This window comes from Oncorhynchus tshawytscha, linkage group LG12 (genome assembly GCF_018296145.1).
Source record: "Oncorhynchus tshawytscha isolate Ot180627B linkage group LG12, Otsh_v2.0, whole genome shotgun sequence".
Classification (NCBI taxonomy): Eukaryota; Metazoa; Chordata; class Actinopteri; order Salmoniformes; family Salmonidae; genus Oncorhynchus; species Oncorhynchus tshawytscha.
This window is the reverse complement of record NC_056440.1, coordinates 73,964,936-73,985,927: the sequence shown is the minus strand read 5'-3', so window position 1 is coordinate 73,985,927 and position 20,992 is coordinate 73,964,936. Positions and strand designations below refer to the sequence as shown.

Genomic DNA, 20,992 nt, shown 5'->3' with positions numbered 1-20,992 from the left:
TCCTCCTCCCAACAGAAGGGCCTGCTCTGCTCCTCCTCCCAACATGAGGGCCTTCTCTGCTCCTCCTCCCAACAGTAGGGCCTGCTCTGCTCCTCCTCCCAACAGTAGGGCCTGCTCTGCTCCTCCTCCCAACAGAAGGGCCTGCTCTGCTCCTCCTCCCAACATGAGGGCCTTCTCTGCACCTCCTCCCAACATGAGGGCCTGCTCTGCTCCTCCTCCCAACAGTAGGGCCTGCTCCTCCTCCCAACATGAGGGCCTGCTCTGCTCCTCCTCCCAACATGAGGGCCTTCTCTGCTCCTCCTCCCAACAGTAGGACCTGCTCTGCTCCTCCTCCCAACAGTAGGACCTGCTCTGCTCCTCCTCCCAACGAGGGCCTGCTCTGCTCCTCTTCCCAACAGTACGGCCTGCTCTGCCCCTCCTCCCAACAGTAGGACCTGCTCTGCCCCGCCCCCAACAGTAGGGCCTGCTCTGCCCCTCCTCCCAACAGTAGGACCTGCTCTGCCCTGCCCCCCCCCCAACAGTAGGGCCTGCTCTGCCCCTCCTCCCAACAGTAGGACCTGCTCTGCACCTCCTCCCAAGGGTAGGACCTGCTCTGCCCCTCATCCCAACATGAGGGCCTGCTCTGCCCCTCCTCCCAACATGAGGGCCTGCTTTGCCCCTCCTCCCAACATGAGGGCCTGCTCTGCTCCTCCTCCCAACAGTAGGGCCTGCTCTGCTCCTCCTCCCAACAGTAGGGCCTGCTCTGCTCCTCCTCCCAACAGTAGGGCCTGCTCTGCTCCTCCTCCCAACAGTAGGGCCTGCTCTGCTCCTCCTCCCAACAGTAGGACCTGCTCTGCCCCTCCTCCCAACAGTAGGACGTGCTCTGCCCCTCCTCCCAACAGTACGGCCTTCTCTGCTCCTCCTCCCAACAGTACGGCCTGCTCTGCCCCTCCTCCCAACAGTAGGGCCTGCTCTGCTCCTCCTCCCAAAAGTAGGGCATGCTCTGCTCCTCCTCCCAACATGAGGGCCTACTCTGCACCTCCTCCCAACAGTAGGGCCTGATCTGCTCCTCCTCCGAACAGTAGGGCCTGCTCTGCTCCTCCTCCCAACAGTAGGGCCTGCTCTGCTCCTCCTCCCAACAGTAGGGCCTTCTCTGCTCCTCCTCCCAACAGTAGGGCCTTCTCTGCTCCTCCTCCCAACAGTAGGACCTGCTCTGCTCCTCCTCCCAACAGTAGGGCCTGCTCTGCCCCTCCTGCCAACATGAGGGCCTGCTCTGCCCCTCCTCCCAACAGTAGGACCTGCTCTGCTCCTCCTCCCAACAGTAGGACCTGCTCTGCCCCTCCTGCCAACATGAGGGCCTGCTCTGCTCCTCCTCCCAACAGTAGGGCCTGCTCTGCTCCTCCTCCCAACATGAGGGCCTGCTCTGCTCCTCCTCCCAACATGAGGGCCTACTCTGCTCCTCCTCCCAACAGTAGGGCCTGCTCTGCTCCTGCTCCCAACATGAGGGCCTATTCTGCTCCTCCTCCCAACATGAGGGCCTATTCTGCTCCTCCTCCCAACAGTAGGGCCTGCTCTGCTCCTCCTCCCAACAGTAGGGCCTGCTCTGCTCCTCCTCCCAACAGTAGGGCCTGCTCTGCTCCTCCTCCCAACAGTAGGGCCTGCTCTGCTCCTCCTCCCAACAAGAGGGCCTACTCTGCTCCTCCTTCCAACAGTAGGGCCTGCTCTGCCCCTCCTCCCAACAGTAGCACCTGCTCTGCCCCTCCTCCCAACAGTAGGGCCTGCTCTGCTCCTCCTCCCAACATGAGAGCCTACTCTGCTCCTCCTCCCAACAGTAGGGCCTGATCTGCTCCTCCTCCCAACAGTAGGGCCTGATCTGCTCCTCCTCCCAACAGTAGGGCCTGATCTGCTCCTCCTCCCAACAGTAGGGCCTGCTCTGCTCCTCCTCCCAACAGTAAGGCCTGCTCTGCTCCTCCTCCCAACAGTAGGGCCTGCTCTGCTCATTCTCCCAACAGTAGGGCCTGCTCTAGCTCATTCTCCCAACATGAGGACCTGCTCTGCTCCTCCTCCCAACAGTAGGGCCTGCTCTGCTCCTCCTCCCAACAGTAGGGCCTGCTCTGCTCCTCCTCCCAACAGTAGGGCCTGCTCTGCTCCTCCTCCCAACAGTAGGGCCTGCTCTGCCCCTCCTCCCAACATGAGGGCCTTCTCTGCTCCTCCTCCCAACAGTAGGGCCTTCTCTGCTCCTCCTCCCAACAGTAGGGCCTTCTCTGCTCCTCCTCCCAACAGTACGGCCTGCTCTGCCCCTCCTCCCAACAGTAGGGCCTGCTCTGCTCCTCCTCCCAACAGTAGGGCCTGCTCTGCTCCTCCTCCCAACAGTAGGGACTGCTCTGCTCCTCCTCCCAACAGTAGGGCCTGCTCTGCTCCTCCTCCCAACAGTAGGGCCTGCTCTGCTCCTCCTCCCAACAGTAAGGGCCTGCTCTGCTCCTCCTCCCAACAGTAAGGCCTGCTCTGCTCCTCCTCCCAACAGTAGGGCCTGCTCTGCTCCTCCTCCCAACAGTAGGGCCTGCTCTGCTCCTCCTCCCAACAGTAGGGCCTGCTCTGCTCCTCCTCCCAACAAGAGGGCCTACTCTGCTCCTCCTTCCAACAGTAGGGCCTGCTCTGCCCCTCCTCCCAACAGTAGCACCTGCTCTGCCCCTCCTCCCAACAGTAGGGCCTGCTCTGCTCCTCCTCCCAACATGAGAGCCTACTCTGCTCCTCCTCCCAACAGTAGGGCCTGATCTGCTCCTCCTCCCAACAGTAGGGCCTGATCTGCTCCTCCTCCCAACAGTAGGGCCTGATCTGCTCCTCCTCCCAACAGTAGGGCCTGCTCTGCTCCTCCTCCCAACAGTAAGGCCTGCTCTGCTCCTCCTCCCAACAGTAGGGCCTGCTCTGCTCATTCTCCCAACAGTAGGGCCTGCTCTAGCTCATTCTCCCAACATGAGGACCTGCTCTGCTCCTCCTCCCAACAGTAGGGCCTGCTCTGCTCCTCCTCCCAACAGTAGGGCCTGCTCTGCTCCTCCTCCCAACAGTAGGGCCTGCTCTGCTCCTCCTCCCAACAGTAGGGCCTGCTCTGCCCCTCCTCCCAACATGAGGGCCTTCTCTGCTCCTCCTCCCAACAGTAGGGCCTTCTCTGCTCCTCCTCCCAACAGTAGGGCCTTCTCTGCTCCTCCTCCCAACAGTACGGCCTGCTCTGCCCCTCCTCCCAACAGTAGGGCCTGCTCTGCTCCTCCTCCCAACAGTAGGGCCTGCTCTGCTCCTCCTCCCAACAGTAGGGACTGCTCTGCTCCTCCTCCCAACAGTAGGGCCTGCTCTGCTCCTCCTCCCAACAGTAGGGCCTGCTCTGCTCCTCCTCCCAACAGTAAGGCCTGCTCTGCTCCTCCTCCCAACAGTAGGGCCTGCTCTGCTCATTCTCCCAACAGTAGGGCCTGCTCTAGCTCATTCTCCCAACATGAGGACCTGCTCTGCTCCTCCTCCCAACAGTAGGACCTGCTCTGCTCCTCCTCCCAACAGTAGGGCCTGCTCTGCTCCTCCTCCCAACAGTAGGGCCTGCTCTGCTCCTCCTCCCAACAGTAGGGCCTGCTCTGCTCCTCCTCCCAACAGTAGGGCCTGCTCTGCTCCTCCTCCCAACAGTAGGGCCTGCTCTGCTCCTCCTCCCAACAGTAGGGCCTTCTCTGCTCCTCCTCCCAACAGTAGGGCCTTCTCTGCTCCTCCTCCCAACAGTAGGGCCTGCTCTGCTCCTCCTCCCAACAGTAGGGCCTGCTCTGCTCCTCCTCCCAACAGTAGGGCCTGCTCTGCTCCTCCTCCCAACAGTAGGGCCTGCTCTGCTCCTCCTCCCAACAGTAGGGCCTGCTCTGCTCCTCCTCCCAACAGTAGGGCCTGCTCTGCTCCTCCTCCCAACAGTAGGGCCTGCTCTGCTCCTCCTCCCAACAGTAGGGCCTGCTCTGCTCCTCCTCCCAACAGTAGGGCCTGCTCTGCTCCTCCTCCCAACAGTAGGGCCTGCTCTGCTCCTCCTCCCAACAGTAAGGCCTGCTCTGCTCCTCCTCCCAACAGTAGGGCCTGCTCTGCTCATTCTCCCAACAGTAGGGCCTGCTCTAGCTCATTCTCCCAACATGAGGACCTGCTCTGCTCCTCCTCCCAACAGTAGGACCTGCTCTGCTCCTCCTCCCAACAGTAGGACCTGCTCTGCTCCTCCTCCCAACAGTAGGGCCTGCTCTGCTCCTCCTCCCAACAGTAGGGCCTTCTCTGCTCCTCCTCCCAACAGTAGGACCTGCTCTGCTCCTCCTCCCAACAGTAGGGCCTGCTCTGCCCCTCCTGCCAACATGAGGGCCTGCTCTGCCCCTCCTCCCAACAGTAGGACCTGCTCTGCTCCTCCTCCCAACAGTAGGGCCTGCTCTGCTCCTCCTCCCAACAGTAGGGCCTGCTCTGCTCCTCCCAACAGTAGGGCCTGCTCTGCTCCTCCTCCCAACACTAGGGGCTGCTCTGCTCCTTCTTCCGACAGTAAGGCCTGCTCTGCTCCTCCTCCCAACAGTAGGGCCTGCTCTGCTCATTCTCCCAACAGTAGGGCCTGCTCTAGCTCATTCTCCCAACATGAGGACCTGCTCTGCTCCTCCTCCCAACAGTAGGACCTGCTCTGCTCCTCCTCCCAACAGTAGGACCTGCTCTGCTCCTCCTCCCAACAGTAGGGCCTGCTCTGCTCCTCCTCCCAACAGTAGGGCCTTCTCTGCTCCTCCTCCCAACAGTAGGACCTGCTCTGCTCCTCCTCCCAACAGTAGGGCCTGCTCTGCCCCTCCTGCCAACATGAGGGCCTGCTCTGCCCCTCCTCCCAACAGTAGGACCTGCTCTGCTCCTCCTCCCAACAGTAGGGCCTGCTCTGCTCCTCCTCCCAACACGAGGGCCTGCTCTGCTCCTCCCAACAGTAGGGCCTGCTCTGCCCCTCCTGCCAACATGAGGGCCTGCTCTGCCCCTCCTCCCAACAGTAGGACCTGCTCTGCTCCTCCTCCCAACAGTAGGGCCTGCTCTGCTCCTCCTCCCAACACTAGGGGCTGCTCTGCTCCTTCTTCCGACAGTAAGGCCTGCTCTGCTCCTCCTCCCAACAGTAGGGCCTGCTCTGCTCATTCTCCCAACAGTAGGGCCTGCTCTAGCTCATTCTCCCAACATGAGGACCTGCTCTGCTCCTCCTCCCAACAGTAGGACCTGCTCAGCTCCTCCTCCCAACAGTAGGACCTGCTCTGCTCCTCCTCCCAACAGTAGGGCCTGCTCTGCTCCTCCTCCCAACAGTAGGGCCTTCTCTGCTCCTCCTCCCAACAGTAGGACCTGCTCTGCTCCTCCTCCCAACAGTAGGGCCTGCTCTGCCCCTCCTGCCAACATGAGGGCCTGCTCTGCCCCTCCTCCCAACAGTAGGACCTGCTCTGCTCCTCCTCCCAACAGTAGGGCCTGCTCTGCTCCTCCTCCCAACACGAGGGCCTGCTCTGCTCCACCCAACAGTAGGGCCTGCTCTGCTCCTCCTCCCAACACTAGGGGCTGCTCTGCTCCTTCTTCCGACAGTTGAAAGTGGAGTCCCAAGTTGAAACTGAACCTAAACTACACCTAAACTAATTTCACACACACAACAGATGAAATAAATTAAGTAAAGTATGATGTGGAAAAGGGGTGAGTTGATGACCGAGGGGAAGCAAAAGAAGTTTACTAATGTAATCACCAATTGTAAATGAAGAACAGGGAGGGCCATTCTATTGTATTGATCCATTCTAATCATCATCATCATCATCATCTCAAAATGGTATGTTCCCTATATCAGCAAAACAAATCCAACCAGTCTTATGAGACTACTCTGGACAACTTGGACGCTACACAGTGAGAGGTAATTGTTGAACGGCTTTCAATCTCTGGGAAAATATCCACATCTCGCAGCAGGCACAAGTTTCAGAGAATGTGGTGATGAGGCTTGTGGAACCTTATGTTAGCAAGGGGAGAACTGTCACCATAGACAATTACTTCACTTCACTGTCATTGGCGAACAAGTTGCTTGCAAAGAAAACAAGTATGGCAGGCACTATGAACAAACAGATATGGGAGCACCCTGCCTCTGCACAAAATAAGAAACCTGCACAGCTGTTGTACTCAACAACAGTGCTGAAGAATGACAAGACAACAGGACACAAGCAAGAGAAAACCGGATACTATTACGCACTACAACCAAACAAAGGTATGTCCAAGTGTGTCAAGCAAGTGAAAGTTTAAAAAATTGTGTCAACTGTTAGGACAAGGGATAATAGCTAAATGAAACCCAACTGATGAAGTACGAGCTGACAATAATTGTTTATTTTTGACTACTGTCATATTAACATATATTCATTGTAATGTCATTATTGCTGTTGTGCCAAGTTTCACTATTTATCAAGACCACTTGGTGCCTATAATGATGTTCAGGCTACTGATGTTGTCATCATTTGATCATGTGTCTTTTGACCCTACTTCTAATGATGTTCAGGCTACTGATGTTGTCATCATTTGATCGTGTGTCTTTTGACCCTACTTCTAAATGATGTTCAGGCTACTGATGTTGTCATCATTTGATCGTGTGTCTTTTGACCCTACTTCTAAATGATGTTCAGGCTACTGATGTTGTCATCATTTGATCGTGCGTCTTTTGACCCTACTTCTTGGTGGTTGGGGTATTTTCTTTTGTCTTTCTAAAAATAAGCTGTTGCCATGCTCCTAAGCATATGCTTTCTGTTTCATAGATGTAACAAAGCACTAAACAAATAAAATGTATTCAAAACTATTGTGCTTGAGCATCACAGTAAAGGAAAATGCTGTGTAATTTGAAATAAAATACAAATCAGATCATCGTGTTTCCCAAGGCCTTCATTAACACAACCAAATGATCATTTTTGCTATAACATGAAATATATTAATTACACTGTTAGAATGTTGCAGTCAAAATGACTGCTCATTAGCTTGAAGGGCGGTGCGGTTCTAGCGGTTCTAGTGTTTAAAAGACGACATCATTCAACCTTCAGAGATTTCCATATCAAAGGTTGATCTTTGTCAGAGCATCTGGAGAGGCAGGGGTCAGGTAAGGTACAGTACGTCTGAAGTGTTTAATGGAAATGTTTGGTCTGAAGTACTGAGCGACTTCCTCTCCTCCCAGTCTGAATGATTTGTAGTGTGACTCCAGTCCAGACACTTCCTCCTGCCTGATCACTAGGCTATATGTCTTCCTGTTACTGCGTGCAGGGGTGGAGGTTGGCCTAAGGCACGTGTCAAACTCATTCCACAAAGGGCCAAGTGTCTGCAGGTTTTCCCTCCACCTTTGTACTTGATTGATTAATTAAGGTCACTGATGAGTAAGGAACTCCCCTCACCTGGTTGTCTAGGTCTTAATTGAAAGGAAAGCACCAAAAAACACAGACACTCAGACTCCGTGGAATGAGTTTGACACCCCTGGCCTAAGACCTGATTCCAGCTGTCTCTGTCACACACACACACACACACACAACCTTGTGGGGGGACACAATTCAGTCCCATTCAAACTCTTATTTTCCCTAACCCCTAATCCTAAACCTAACCCGTACTCAATGTAAATAGTCTGGGTGGCCATTCGATTAGTTTAGTTGTTCAGCAGTCTTATGGCTTGTGGGTAGAAGCTGTTAAGAAGCCTTTTGGTCTAAGACTTGGCGAACCGGTACCGCTTGCAGTGCGGAAGCAGAGAGAACAGTTCATGACTTGGTTGCCTGGAGTCTGAAAATTCTTTGGGCCTTCTTCAGACACCAAATCAAATCAAATTTTATTTGTCACATACACATGGTTAGCAGATGTTAATGTGAGTGTAGCGAAATGCTTGTGCTTCTAGTTCCGACAATGCAGTAATAACGAACAAGTAATCTAACTAACAATTCCAAAAAAACTACTGTCTTATAACACAGTGTAAGGGGATAAAGAATATGTACATAAGGATATATGAATGAGTGATGGTACAGAGCAGCATAGGCAAGATACAGTAGATGATATCGAGTACAGTATATACATATGAGATAAGTATGTAAACCAAGTGGCATAGTTAAAGTGGCTAGTGATACATGTATTACATAAGGATGCAGTCGATGATATAGAGTACAGTATCAACGTATGCATATGAGATGAATAATGTAGGGTAAGTAACATTATATAAGGTAGCACCACCAAGTACAGTGGGGCAAAAAAGTATTTAGTCAGCCACCAATTGTGCAAGTTCTCACACTTAAAAAGATGAGAGAGGCCTGTAATTTTCATCATAGGTACACTTCAACTATGACAGACAAAATGAGAAAAAAAAATCCAGAAAATCACATTGTAGGATTTAATATGAATTTATTTGCAAATTATGGTGGAAAATAAGTATTTGGTCACCTACAAACAAGCAAGATTTCTGGCTCTCACATACCTGTCTTGTTCTTCTTTAAGAGGCTCCTCTGTTCTCCACTCGTTACTTGTATTAATGGCACCTGTTTGAACTTGTTATCAGTATAAAAGACCTGTCCACAACCTCAAACAGTCACACTCCAAACTCCACTATGGCCAAGACCAAAGAGCTGTCAAAGGACACCAGAAACAAAATTGTAGACCTGCACCAGGCTGGGAAGACTGAATCTGCAATAGGTAAGCAGCTTGGTTTGAAGAAATCAACTGTGGGAGCAATTATTAGGAAATGGAAGACATACAAGACCACTGATAATCTCCCTCGATCTGGGGCTCCACGCAAGATCTCACCCCGTGGGGTCAAAATGATCACAAGAACGGTGAGCAAAAATCCCAGAACCACACGAGGGGACCTAGTGAATGACCTGCAGAGAGCTGGGACCAAAGTAACAAAGCCTACCATCAGTAACTCAAATCCTGCAGTGCCAGACGTGTCCCCCTGCTTAAGCCAGTACATGTCCAGGCCCGTCTGAAGTTTGCTAGTGAGCATTTGGATGATCCAGAAGAAGATTGGGAGAATGTCATATGGTCAGATGAAACCAAAATATAACTTTTTAAAAACTCAACTCGTCATGTTTGGAGGACAAAGAATGCTGAGTTGCATCCAAAGAACACTATACCTACTGTGAAGCATGGGGGTGGAAACATCATGCTTTGGGGCTGTTTTTCTGCAAAGGGACCAGGACAACTGATCCGTGTAAAGGAAAGAATGAATGGGGCCATGTATCGTGAGATTTTGAGTGAAAACCTCCTTCCATCAGCAAGGGCATTGAAGATGAAACGTGGCTGGGTCTTTCAGCATGACAATGATCCCAAACACACCGCCCGGGCAACGAAGGAGTGGCTTCGTAAGAAGCATTTCAAGGACCCGGAGTGGCCTAGCCAGTCTCCAGATCTTAACCCCATAGAAAATCTTTGGAGGGAGTTGAAAGTCCGTGTTGTCCAGCAACAGCCCCAAAACATCACTGCTCTAGAGGAGATCTGCATGGAGGAATGGGCCAAAATAGCAGCAACAGTGTGTGAAAACCTTGTGAAGACTTACAGAAAATGTTTGACCTCTGTCATTGCCAACAAAGGGTATATAATAAAGTATTGAGATAAACTTTTGTTATTGACCAAATACTTATTTTCCACCATAATTTACAAATAAATTAATTAAAAATCCTACAATGTGATTTTCTGGAATTTTTTTCTCATTTTGTCTGTCATAGTTGAATTGTGATGAAAATTACAGGCCTCTCTCATCTTTTTAAGTGGGAGAACTTCGACAATTGGTGGCTGACTAAATACTTTTTGCCCCACTGTATATAGTTTCCGATGTCAGGAAGCTTGGCCATAGAGATTTATCTGGCCGTACGTACTACCTTCTGTAGCGCCTTCCGGTCAGATGCCGAGCAGTTGCCATACAGTGATACAACCGGTGAGGATGCAGCTGTAGACATTTGAGGATCTGGGGAACCATGACAAATCTTTTCAGTGTCCTGAGGGGGAAAGGCTTTGTCTTGCCCTCTTCAGAACTGTCTTGGTGTGTTTGGACCATGATAGTTTGTTGGTGGTCTGGACACCAAGGAAAATTAAACTCTCGACCCGCTCCACTACAGCCCCGTCGATGTTAATGCGGGCCTGTTCGGCCCTCCTTTTCCTATAGTCCACGGTCAACTCCTTTGTCTTGTTCACATTGTCACATTGAGAAGTTGTTGTCCTGACATCACACTGCCAGGTCTCTAAACTCCTCCATATATGCTGTCTCATTTTGTCGGTGATCAGGCCTACCACTGTTGTGTTATCAGCAAACGTAATGATGGTGTTGGAGTCATGCTTGGCAGTCTTGGGTGAACAGGGAGTACAGGAGGACTCACCCCTGAGGGTCATCGTCAGAAAGTCCAGGATCCAGTTGCAGAGGGAGGTGTTTAGTCCCAGGGTCCTTAGCTTAGTGATGAGCTTTGTGGGCACTATGGTGTTGAACGCTGAGCTGTAGTCAATGAACAGCATTCTCACATAGGTGTTCCTTTTGTCCAGGTGGGAAAGGGCAGTGTGGAGTGCGATTGAGATTGAGTCATCTGTGGATCTGTTGGGGGTGGTATGCGAATTGGAGTGGGTCTAGGGTTTCTGGCATGATGGTGTTGATGTGAGCTATGACCAGCCTTTCAAATCATTTAGGCATGTTACCTTCGCTATCTTGGGCACAGGGACTATGGTGGTCTGTTTGAAACATGTAGGTATTACAGACTCGGTCAGGGAGAGGTTGAAAATGTCAATGAAGACACTTGCCAGTTGGTCCGCACATGTTTTGAGTTCAAGTCCTGGTAATCATCATCTTAGTTCTGTATTGACGCATTGCCTGTTTGATGGTTCGTCTTACCCAAACCCAAAAACCTAACCCTAACCCTAAAACTAACCCGAGCACTAACCCTAGCGCCTAACCCTAAACCTAGCCCTAGCTCCTAATCCTAAACTTAGCTCCTAACCCTAGCTCCTAACCCTAGCTCCTAACCCTAGCTCCTAACCCTAAACCTAGCTCCGAACCCTAAACCTAGCTCCTAAACCTAAACCTAACCCTAGCTCCTAACCCTAACCCAGGCTCCTAACCCAGGCTCCTAACCCTAAACCTAGCTCCTAACCCTATACCTAACCCTAACCCTAGCTCCTAACCCTAAACTTATCCCTAGCTCCTAATCCTTAATGTAATTCTAACCCTAACACTAATTATAACTCTAAACCCCCTAGAAATAGCACATGACCTTGTGGGGACTAACAAAATGTCCCCAGTTATTCAAAGTTTTGTTTCATTACTATTCTTGTAGTGACACACACCTGTGGTCAGCGAAGGACTCGTCATTCTCTGCGTTGAGTGTGCCAGCGGAGGCGAACATGATGGTGGTGTCCAGTTCAGCGATGATGCCAGAGACAGCACTGGCAGCTGTGATGCAGGCCTGAGTGCCCTTATTACCAGCCTGTAGGGCCGACAGCACCATCGACACCTGGACAGACACAGTCAAGCTGCTCAGTTTGATACATCCAGAGAGACACAAGCAGAGACAACACACACTGAGGACTCCTGTAGGAGCCACAAACAAACAATCACAGATCACAGCCTCCATTGACACTGGGGCTAGATCAGAGAAAGGGAGTTGGAGTGACTGTCGGTATGTTTTCTTGTGTCCTTTTGTTTTCTTTCACTGCAGTGCTCTCAGATGTATTGATGTGTTGGTCTAATGTCTATCCATATCAGATGCAGACCATAGGGACTAGAGAACCCGTCCAGTCAAAATGACAGCTACATGGCACGCTTATTTCCTCTGCTACCTACTCAGCTGAGAGAATATCTGGCAAATCAGAGAGAGAGAGAGCGCCAGACAGAGCGAGAGCGCCAGACAGAGAGCGAGCGAGCGCCAGAGCGCCAGAGAGAGAGCGACAGAGAGAGAGCGAGCGAGCGACAGAGAGAGAGCGAGCGACAGAGAGAGAGCGAGCGACCAACAGAGAGCGAGCGACAGAGAGAGAGCGAGCGACAGACAGAGAGAGAGAGAGCGAGCGACAGACAGAGAGAGAGAGAGCGAGCGACAGACAGAGAGCGAGCGACAGACAGAGAGCGAGCGACAGACAGAGAGCGAGCGACAGACAGAGAGCGAGCGACAGACAGAGAGCGAGCGACAGACAGAGAGCGAGCGACAGACAGAGAGCGAGCGACAGACAGAGAGCGAGCGACAGACAGAGAGCGAGCGACAGACAGAGAGCGAGCGACAGACAGAGAGCGAGCGACAGACAGAGAGCGAGCGACAGACAGAGAGCGAGCGACAGACAGAGAGCGAGCGACAGACAGAGAGCGAGCGAGCGAGACAGACAGAGAGCGAGCGAGACAGACAGACAGAGAGCGAGCGAGCGACAGACAGAGAGAGAGCGAGCGACAGACAGAGAGAGAGCGAGCGACAGACAGAGAGAAAGCGAGCGACAGACAGAGCGAGCGAGACAGACAGACAGACAGACAGAGAGCGAGCGAGCGACAGACAGAGAGCGAGCGAGCGACAGACAGAGAGCGAGCGACAGACAGAGAGCGAGCGACAGACAGAGAGCGAGCGAGCGACAGACAGAGAGCGAGCGAGACAGACAGACAGAGAGCGAGACAGACAGACAGACAGAGAGCGACAGACAGACAGAGAGCGAGCGACAGACAGACAGACAGAGAGAGAGCGAGCGACAGACAGAGAGAGCGAGCGACAGACAGAGAGAAAGCGAGCGACAGACAGAGAGAAAGCGAGCGACAGACAGAGAGAAAGCGAGCGACAGACAGAGAGCGAGCGAGCGACAGACAGAGAGCGACAGACAGACAGAGAGAGAGCGAGCGACAGACAGACAGAGAGCGAGCGACAGACAGAGAGAGAGCGAGCGACAGACAGAGAGAGAGCGAGCGACAGACAGAGAGAGAGCGAGCGACAGACAGAGAGAGAGCGAGCGACAGACAGAGAGAGAGCGAGCGACAGACAGAGAGAGAGCGAGCGACAGACAGAGAGCGAGCGACAGACAGAGAGAGAGCGAGCGACAGACAGAGAGCGAGCGACAGACAGAGAGAGAGAGAGAGCGAGCGACAGACAGAGAGAGAGAGAGCGAGCGACAGACAGAGAGAGAGAGAGCGAGCGACAGACAGAGAGAGAGAGAGCGACAGACAGAGAGAGAGAGAGCGAGCGACAGACAGAGAGAGAGAGAGCGACAGACAGAGAGAGAGAGAGAGAGCGAGCGACAGACAGAGAGAGAGCGAGCGACAGACAGAGAGCGAGCGACAGACAGAGAGCGAGCGACAGACAGAGAGCGAGCGACAGACAGAGAGCGAGCGACAGACAGAGAGCGAGCGACAGACAGACAGAGAGCGAGCGACAGACAGACAGAGAGCGACAGACAGAGAGCGAGCGACAGACAGAGAGCGAGCGACAGACAGAGCGAGCGACAGACAGAGCGAGCGACAGACAGAGCGAGCGACAGACAGAGCGAGCGACAGACAGAGCGAGCGACAGAGAGAGCGAGCGACAGACAGAGCGAGCGACAGACAGAGCGAGCGACAGACAGAGAGCGAGCGACAGACAGAGAGAGAGCGACAGACAGACAGAGAGCGAGCGACAGACAGAGAGCGAGAGAGCGACAGACAGACAGAGAGAGAGCGACAGACAGACAGAGAGAGAGCGACAGAGAGAGAGCGACAGACAGAGAGAGAGCGACAGACAGAGAGAGAGCGACAGACAGAGAGAGCGAGCGACAGACAGACAGAGAGAGGGCGAGCGACCGACAGAGAGAGGGCGAGCGACCGACAGAGAGAGGGCAAGCGACCGACAGAGAGAGGGCGAGCGACCGACAGAGAGAGGGCGAGCGACCGACAGAGAGAGGGCGAGCGACCGACAGAGAGAGGGCGAGCGACCGACAGAGAGAGGGCGAGCGACCGACAGAGAGAGGGCGAGCGACCGACAGAGAGAGGGCGAGCGACCGACAGAGAGAGGGCGAGCGACCGACAGAGAGAGGGCGAGCGACCGACAGAGAGAGGGCGAGCGACCGACAGAGAGAGGGCGAGCGACCGACAGAGAGAGGGCGAGCGACCGACAGAGAGAGGGCGAGCGACCGACAGAGAGAGGGCGAGCGACCGACAGAGAGAGGGCGAGCGACCGACAGAGAGAGGGCGAGCGACCGACAGAGAGAGGGCGAGCGACCGACAGAGAGAGGGCGAGCGACCGACAGAGAGAGGGCGAGCGACCGACAGAGTGAGGGCGAGCGACCGACAGAGAGAGGGCGAGCGACCGACAGAGAGAGGGCGAGCGACCGACAGAGAGAGGGCGAGCGACCGACAGAGAGAGGGCGAGCGACCGACAGAGAGAGGGCGAGCGACCGACAGAGAGAGGGCGAGCGACCGACAGAGAGAGGGCGAGCGACCGACAGAGAGAGGGCGAGCGACCGACAGAGAGAGGGCGAGCGACCGACAGAGAGAGAGAGCGAGCGACCGACAGAGAGAGAGAGCGAGCGACCGACAGAGAGAGAGAGAGCGAGCGACCGACAGAGAGAGAGCGAGCGACCGACAGAGAGAGAGAGCGAGCGACCCGAGCGACCGAGCGAGCGACCCGAGCGACCGACAGAGAGAGAGAGCGAGCGACCAACAGAGCGAGCGACCGACAGAGAGAGAGCGAGCGAGCAACCGACAGAGAGAGAGCGAGCGAGCGCCCGACAAAGAGCGAGCGACCGACAGAGAGCGAGCGACAGAGAGAGAGCGAGCGAGCGACAGAGAGAGTGCGACAGTGCGACCGACAGTGCGACCGACAGTGAGAGAGAGCGACCGACAGTGAGAGAGAGCGACCGACAGTGAGAGAGAGCGACCGACAGTGAGAGAGAGCGACCGACAGTGAGAGAGTGTGACCGAGAGAGCGACCGACAGTGAGAGAGCGACCGACCGACAGTGAGAGAGAGCGACCGACAGTGAGAGAGAGCGACGAACAGTGAGAGAGAGCGACCGACAGTGAGAGAGAGCGACCGACAGTGAGAGAGAGCGACCGACAGTGAGAGAGAGCGACCGACAGTGAGAGAGAGCGACCGACAGTGAGAGAGAGCGACCGACATTGCGACCGACAGTGAGAGAGAGTGACCGAGAGAGCGACCGACAGTGAGAGAGCGACCGACCGACAGTGAGAGAGAGCGAGCGAGCGACCGACCGACAGTGAGAGAGAGCGAGCGACCGACCGACAGTGAGAGAGAGCGAGCGACCGACCGACAGTGAGAGAGAGCGAGCGACCGACCGACAGTGAGAGAGAGCGAGCGACCGACCGACAGTGAGAGAGCGACCGACCGACCGACAGTGAGAGAGAGCGAGCGACCGACCGACAGTGAGAGAGAGCGACCGACCGACCGACAGTGAGAGAGCGACCGACCGACCGACAGTGAGAGAGAGCGACCGACCGACCGACAGTGAGAGAGAGCGACCGACCGTGAGAGAGAGCGACCGACAGTGAGAGAGAGCGACCGACAGTGAGAGAGAGAGAGCGACCGACAGTGAGAGAGAGAGAGCGACCGACAGTGAGAGAGAGAGCGACCGACAGTGAGAGAGAGAGAGCGACCGACAGTGAGAGAGAGAGAGAGCGACCGACAGTGAGAGAGAGAGAGAGAGCGACCGACAGTGAGAGAGAGCGACCGACAGTGAGAGAGAGCGACCGACAGTGAGAGAGAGCGACCGACAGTGAGAGAGAGCGACCGACAGTGAGAGAGAGCGACCGACAGTGCGACCGACAGTGAGAGAGCGACCGACAGTGAGAGAGCGACCGACAGTGAGAGAGCGACCGACAGTGAGTGAGAGAGAGAGTGTGAGAGAGAGCGACCGACAGTGAGAGAGAGAGAGCGAAACTGACAGTGAGAGAGAGCGAAACCGACAGCGAGAGAGAGCGAAACCGACAGCGAGAGAGAGCGAAACCGACAGCGAGAGAGAGCGAAACCGACAGCGAGAGAGAGCGAAACCGACAGCGAGAGAGAGCGAAACCGACAGCGAGAGAGCGACAGACAGCGAGAGAGAGCGACAGACAGCGAGAGAGAGCGACAGACAGCGACAGACAGTGAGAGAGCGCGACAGACAGCGACAGACAGTGAGAGAGAGCGACCGACAGTGAGAGAGAGCGACCGACAGTGAGAGAGAGCGAAACCGACAGCGAGAGAGAGCGAAACCGACAGCGAGAGAGAGCGAAACCGACAGCGAGAGAGAGCGAAACCGACAGCGAGAGAGAGCGACCGACCGACAGTGTGAGAGAGCGACCGACCGACAGTGTGAGAGAGCGACCGACCGACAGTGTGAGAGAGCGACCGACCGACAGTGTGAGAGAGCGACCGACCGACAGTGTGAGAGAGCGACCGACCGACAGTGTGAGAGAGCGACCGACCGACAGTGTGAGAGAGCGACCGACCGACAGTGAGAGAGAGCGACCGACCGACAGTGTGAGAGAGCGACCGACCGACAGTGTGAGAGAGCGACCGACCGACAGTGTGAGAGAGCGACCGACCGACAGTGTGAGAGAGCGACCGACCGACAGTGTGAGAGAGCGACCGACCGACAGTGTGAGAGAGCGACCGACCGACAGTGTGAGAGAGCGACCGACCGACAGTGTGAGAGAGCGACCGACCGACAGTGTGAGAGAGCGACCGACCGACAGTGAGAGAGAGCGACCGACCGACAGTGAGAGAGAGCGACCGACCGACAGTGAGAGAGAGCGACCGACCGACAGTGAGAGAGAGCGACCGACCGACAGTGAGAGAGAGCGACCGACCGACAGTGAGAGAGAGCGACCGACCGACAGTGAGAGAGAGCGACCGACCGACAGTGAGAGAGCGACCGACCGACAGTGAGAGAGCGACCGACCGACAGTGAGAGAGCGACCGACCGACAGTGACCGTGCGACCGACAGTGCGAGAGAGCGACCGACAGTGAGAGAGAGCGACCGACAGTGAGAGAGAGCGACCGACAGTGCGGCCGACAGTGAGAGAGCGACCGACAGTGAGTGAGAGACCGACAGTGAGTGAGAGAGAGCGAAACCGACAGTGAGAGAGAGCGAAACCGACAGTGAGAGAGAGCGACCGACAGTGAGAGAGAGCGACCGACAGTGAGAGAGAGCGACCGACAGTGAGAGAGAGCGACCGACAGTGAGAGAGAGCGACCGACCGACAGTGAGAGAGAGCGACCGACCGACAGTGAGAGAGAGCGACCGACCGACAGTGAGAGAGAGCGACCGACCGACAGTGAGAGAGAGCGACCGACCGACAGTGAGAGAGAGCGACCGACCGACAGTGAGAGAGAGCGACCGACCGACAGTGAGAGAGAGCGACCGACCGACAGTGAGAGAGAGCGACCGACCGACAGTGAGAGAGAGCGACCGACCGACAGTGAGAGAGCGACCGACCGACCGACAGTGTGAGAGAGCGACCGACCGACCGACAGTGTGAGAGAGCGACCGACCGACAGTGTGAGAGAGCGACCGACCGACAGTGTGAGAGAGCGACCGACCGACAGTGTGAGAGGCGACCGACCAGTGACAGTGAGAGAGAGCGACCGACCGACAGTGAGAGAGAGCGACCGACCGACAGTGAGAGAGCGACCGACCGACAGTGAGAGAGCGACCGACCGACAGTGAGAGAGCGACCGACCGACAGTGAGAGAGCGACCGACCGACAGTGACCGTGCGACCGACAGTGCGAGAGAGCGACCGACAGTGAGAGAGAGCGACCGACAGTGAGAGAGAGCGACCGACAGTGCGGCCGACAGTGAGAGAGCGACCGACAGTGAGTGAGAGACCGACAGTGAGTGAGAGACCGACAGTGAGTGAGAGAGAGCGAAACCGACAGTGAGTGAGAGAGAGCGAAACCGACAGTGAGTGAGAGAGAGCGAAACCGACAGTGAGAGAGAGCGAAACCGACAGTGAGAGAGAGCGAAACCGACAGTGAGAGAGAGCGAAACCGACAGTGAGAGAGAGCGAAACCGACAGTGAGAGAGAGCGACCGACAGTGAGAGAGAGCGACCGACAGTGAGAGAGAGCGACCGACAGTGAGAGAGAGACCGACCGACAGTGAGAGAGCGACCGACAGTGAGAGAGAGCGACCGACAGTGAGAGAGAGCGACCGACAGTGAGAGAGAGACCGACCGACAGTGAGAGAGCGACCGACCGACAGTGAGAGAGCGACCGACCGACCGACAGTGACCGACCGACCGTGAGAGAGCGACCGACCGACCGACAGTGAGAGAGCGACCGACCGACCGACAGTGAGAGAGCGACCGACCGACAGTGCGACCGTCAGTTCGCCCGACAGTGAGAGAGAGCGACCGACAGTGAGAGAGCGACCGACAGTGAGAGAGAGCGACCGACAGTGAGAGAGAGCGACAGACAGTGAGAGAGAGCGACAGACAGTGAGAGAGAGCGACAGACAGTGAGAGAGAGCGACAGACAGTGAGAGAGAGCGACAGACAGTGAGAGAGAGCGACAGACAGTGAGAGAGAGCGACAGACAGTGAGACAGAGAGAGAGAATATCTGTCCATTTCCCTACATGGAAATTTAAAGCAGAGCCAATAAAATTCTACCACATTCACACAAAGACTTTAGCAATGTCCTTGGAAAAGCATTTCTTCCTAGGAGGATGATCTGTGATAACAGCAGAAACAAAGAATACATCAAGGCAGAATATTGGCGTATGTACCTTTACACTGCTCTTTGTTTGACATGTCTCACTGCATTCATTTAGTGCCAGTGGAATACTTATCGTGCATCATTAAACAGGATTGACTGGAGACCCTGGCTCTACCGGAGGCCTTAAAGTCAACTGGAATGGTGTCACACAAGTTCCTAAAGTACTACTAGAAGTTCCTTTAAAGTTGCAGTGGGGACCCTGTAGGCAGGCCAACATATTATGTAGTAGTTTTCAGGTTGCATTTCTATTTCAATTCAACAACCAAAAATGTAATTTATTTTCAAAGATGATTTTTCTTTTCATTACTCAAATTCCAATTGACTTATTGAATTGATGGGAGTTGAAAAGGAAGGTGTATGGTAAACCAGGTATGTGACACCTTATTCGGATGGAAGACCTCTCCTACAGTACAGTACCTTCTCTGTGACAGTGCGGGCACACTCTATGAGCTCTCTCTTGGTGTAACTGTCTGAGGGGGTGATCTGCAGCGCTCCAGCCTTCTGCACCAGGAAGATACAGCCGTGACCCAGCTCCTGAACATCAGCCTTGATCTGGAAACCAATCTGGAGGGAGACAGAACCAGCATAGAAGACACCAATCAACCCAAGACATAACTTAATACTAACCTAATAAGGTGACAAAATAAAGATATAATTAATATCTCTGGTTGTACATTTGAATCCAGGTATTCTGGTACCAGGTTTGTTGAGTAGAAAGCAGATTAGAGTGACATAGTAGTCAAATTGGGACAATAGAGATGGGTGGATAGATGGATGGGATTGACTGTAGTGTTTGGATACCTCCTGGGGTTCTGCAGTGTGCGCGGCCAGACGTCCCTGCAGGGCCAGCTGGCTGTAGTCTGTGGTCACCCGAGAGGCCAGACCCCCCAGCTCCTCTGGACACGTCACAGACTTGGTCATCTAGAGGACAGAGAGACCAGTCAACATTAACACCAGACTTCCTGAATCCTTGAAAGGAATAGAGAAAACTATACAACACAGAGCCTGCTGGAGGACGTTTGTGGATGACTTGTGGTCCACAGGAAGAAAAAGGGGTGGAGTCCTGAAACAAGACGTTTGGATAATTCTTTCAACGAATGTTGGCTATGTTACCGCAAAGCACTTTGTGACAAATGTCGTAAAGAGGGCTTTATAAATACAATTATATTGATTGATCGCTCCAGAGATAAATTGTTAAACAAAAATAAATCGGTATTTCCATCTGAATGTAATTTACCATTTCCTGGGCGGTGACCGCAATGGCCTTGGAGTATTTCACCATGGTAGTCTGGTAGTCTACAAACGATCCTTCTGGTTCAGGAGAGGTCCCCTCGTCCAGCTGAGAGGAAACAAACATAGAAAACTCTTTTACTCAACCAAAAATAAACCCTCATTCAAACGTGAAAAAATAACATTCTAAACCCCCCAAAAAACTAAAATCAACCCTTTTTCAACCAAACATACAAAACCTTACTCTAACTAAAAACCAACCCTTAACCAACCCTTAAGCCAAACATACAACCCTTATTCAACCTGCATTATGAACTCTCTTGGCATACTGAACTGTTTTAACATAGTTCCTTACTAACGTCTTCCTGGCAAAGTATCCACCTTCAGAATATGATCATGAATATGCACATTAGCTCATTCCAATCCATCATTAGCATATCAGTCTGTAAATATACTGTCACTTATTAGACACCCGTCGTTATGATGTCAGCCACTTTACCACAACACAGAGTAAGACACAAATGGTTCCCACATGGATGCTTCTGGCACGCTGGCTGGAATGTGTACTGACGATAATAGTGATAGACTGGTATCCACTGTTAAATCCTGTAATTCACCTCCGCTGTTATCTCAGCAAATGATCTCAACAGATTATTTATTCAAGTCAGACACATTCATACAGAGTTCATGGGAATGTACATGTATGATTTTTACCAGCAGCATACCACCCTGCATACCACTGCTGGCTTGCTTCTGAAGCTAAGCAGTGTTGGTCCTGATTGAGGACACTGCCCTGTGTAGGGTGCAGTCTTTCGGATGGGACGTTAAACAGGTGTCATGACTCTCTGCGGTCATTAAAGATCCAATGGCACTTATCGTAAGAGTAGGGGTGTTAACCCCGGTGTCCTGGCTAAATTCCAATTTGGCCCTCAAACCATCACAGTCACCTAATTTTCCCCAGTTTACAATTGGCTCATTCATCCCCCTCCTCTCCCCTGTAACTATTCCCCAGGTTGTTGCTGCAAATGAGAACATGTTCTCAGTCAACTTATCTGGTAAAATAATAAATAAATCAAATAAAAATGACATAAACCGCAGCATA

General features: G+C 53.8%; 1 protein-coding gene across 1 annotated transcript in view; it reads right to left on the bottom strand.

Moving 5' to 3' along the window:
• LOC112237383 (talin-2) overlaps positions 1 to 20,992 on the bottom strand; it is a 145,572-nt gene that overhangs the window by 1,760 nt on the left and 122,820 nt on the right. Inside the window, exons 43-46 of the mRNA XM_042331122.1 lie at positions 19,898 to 19,999; positions 19,462 to 19,581; positions 19,078 to 19,224; positions 11,290 to 11,456 (exon numbers count right to left, since the gene is read on the bottom strand). Coding sequence (XP_042187056.1) covers positions 11,290 to 11,456; positions 19,078 to 19,224; positions 19,462 to 19,581; positions 19,898 to 19,999 — 536 coding nt within the window. The remainder of the gene's footprint in view (positions 1 to 11,289; positions 11,457 to 19,077; positions 19,225 to 19,461; positions 19,582 to 19,897; positions 20,000 to 20,992) is intronic.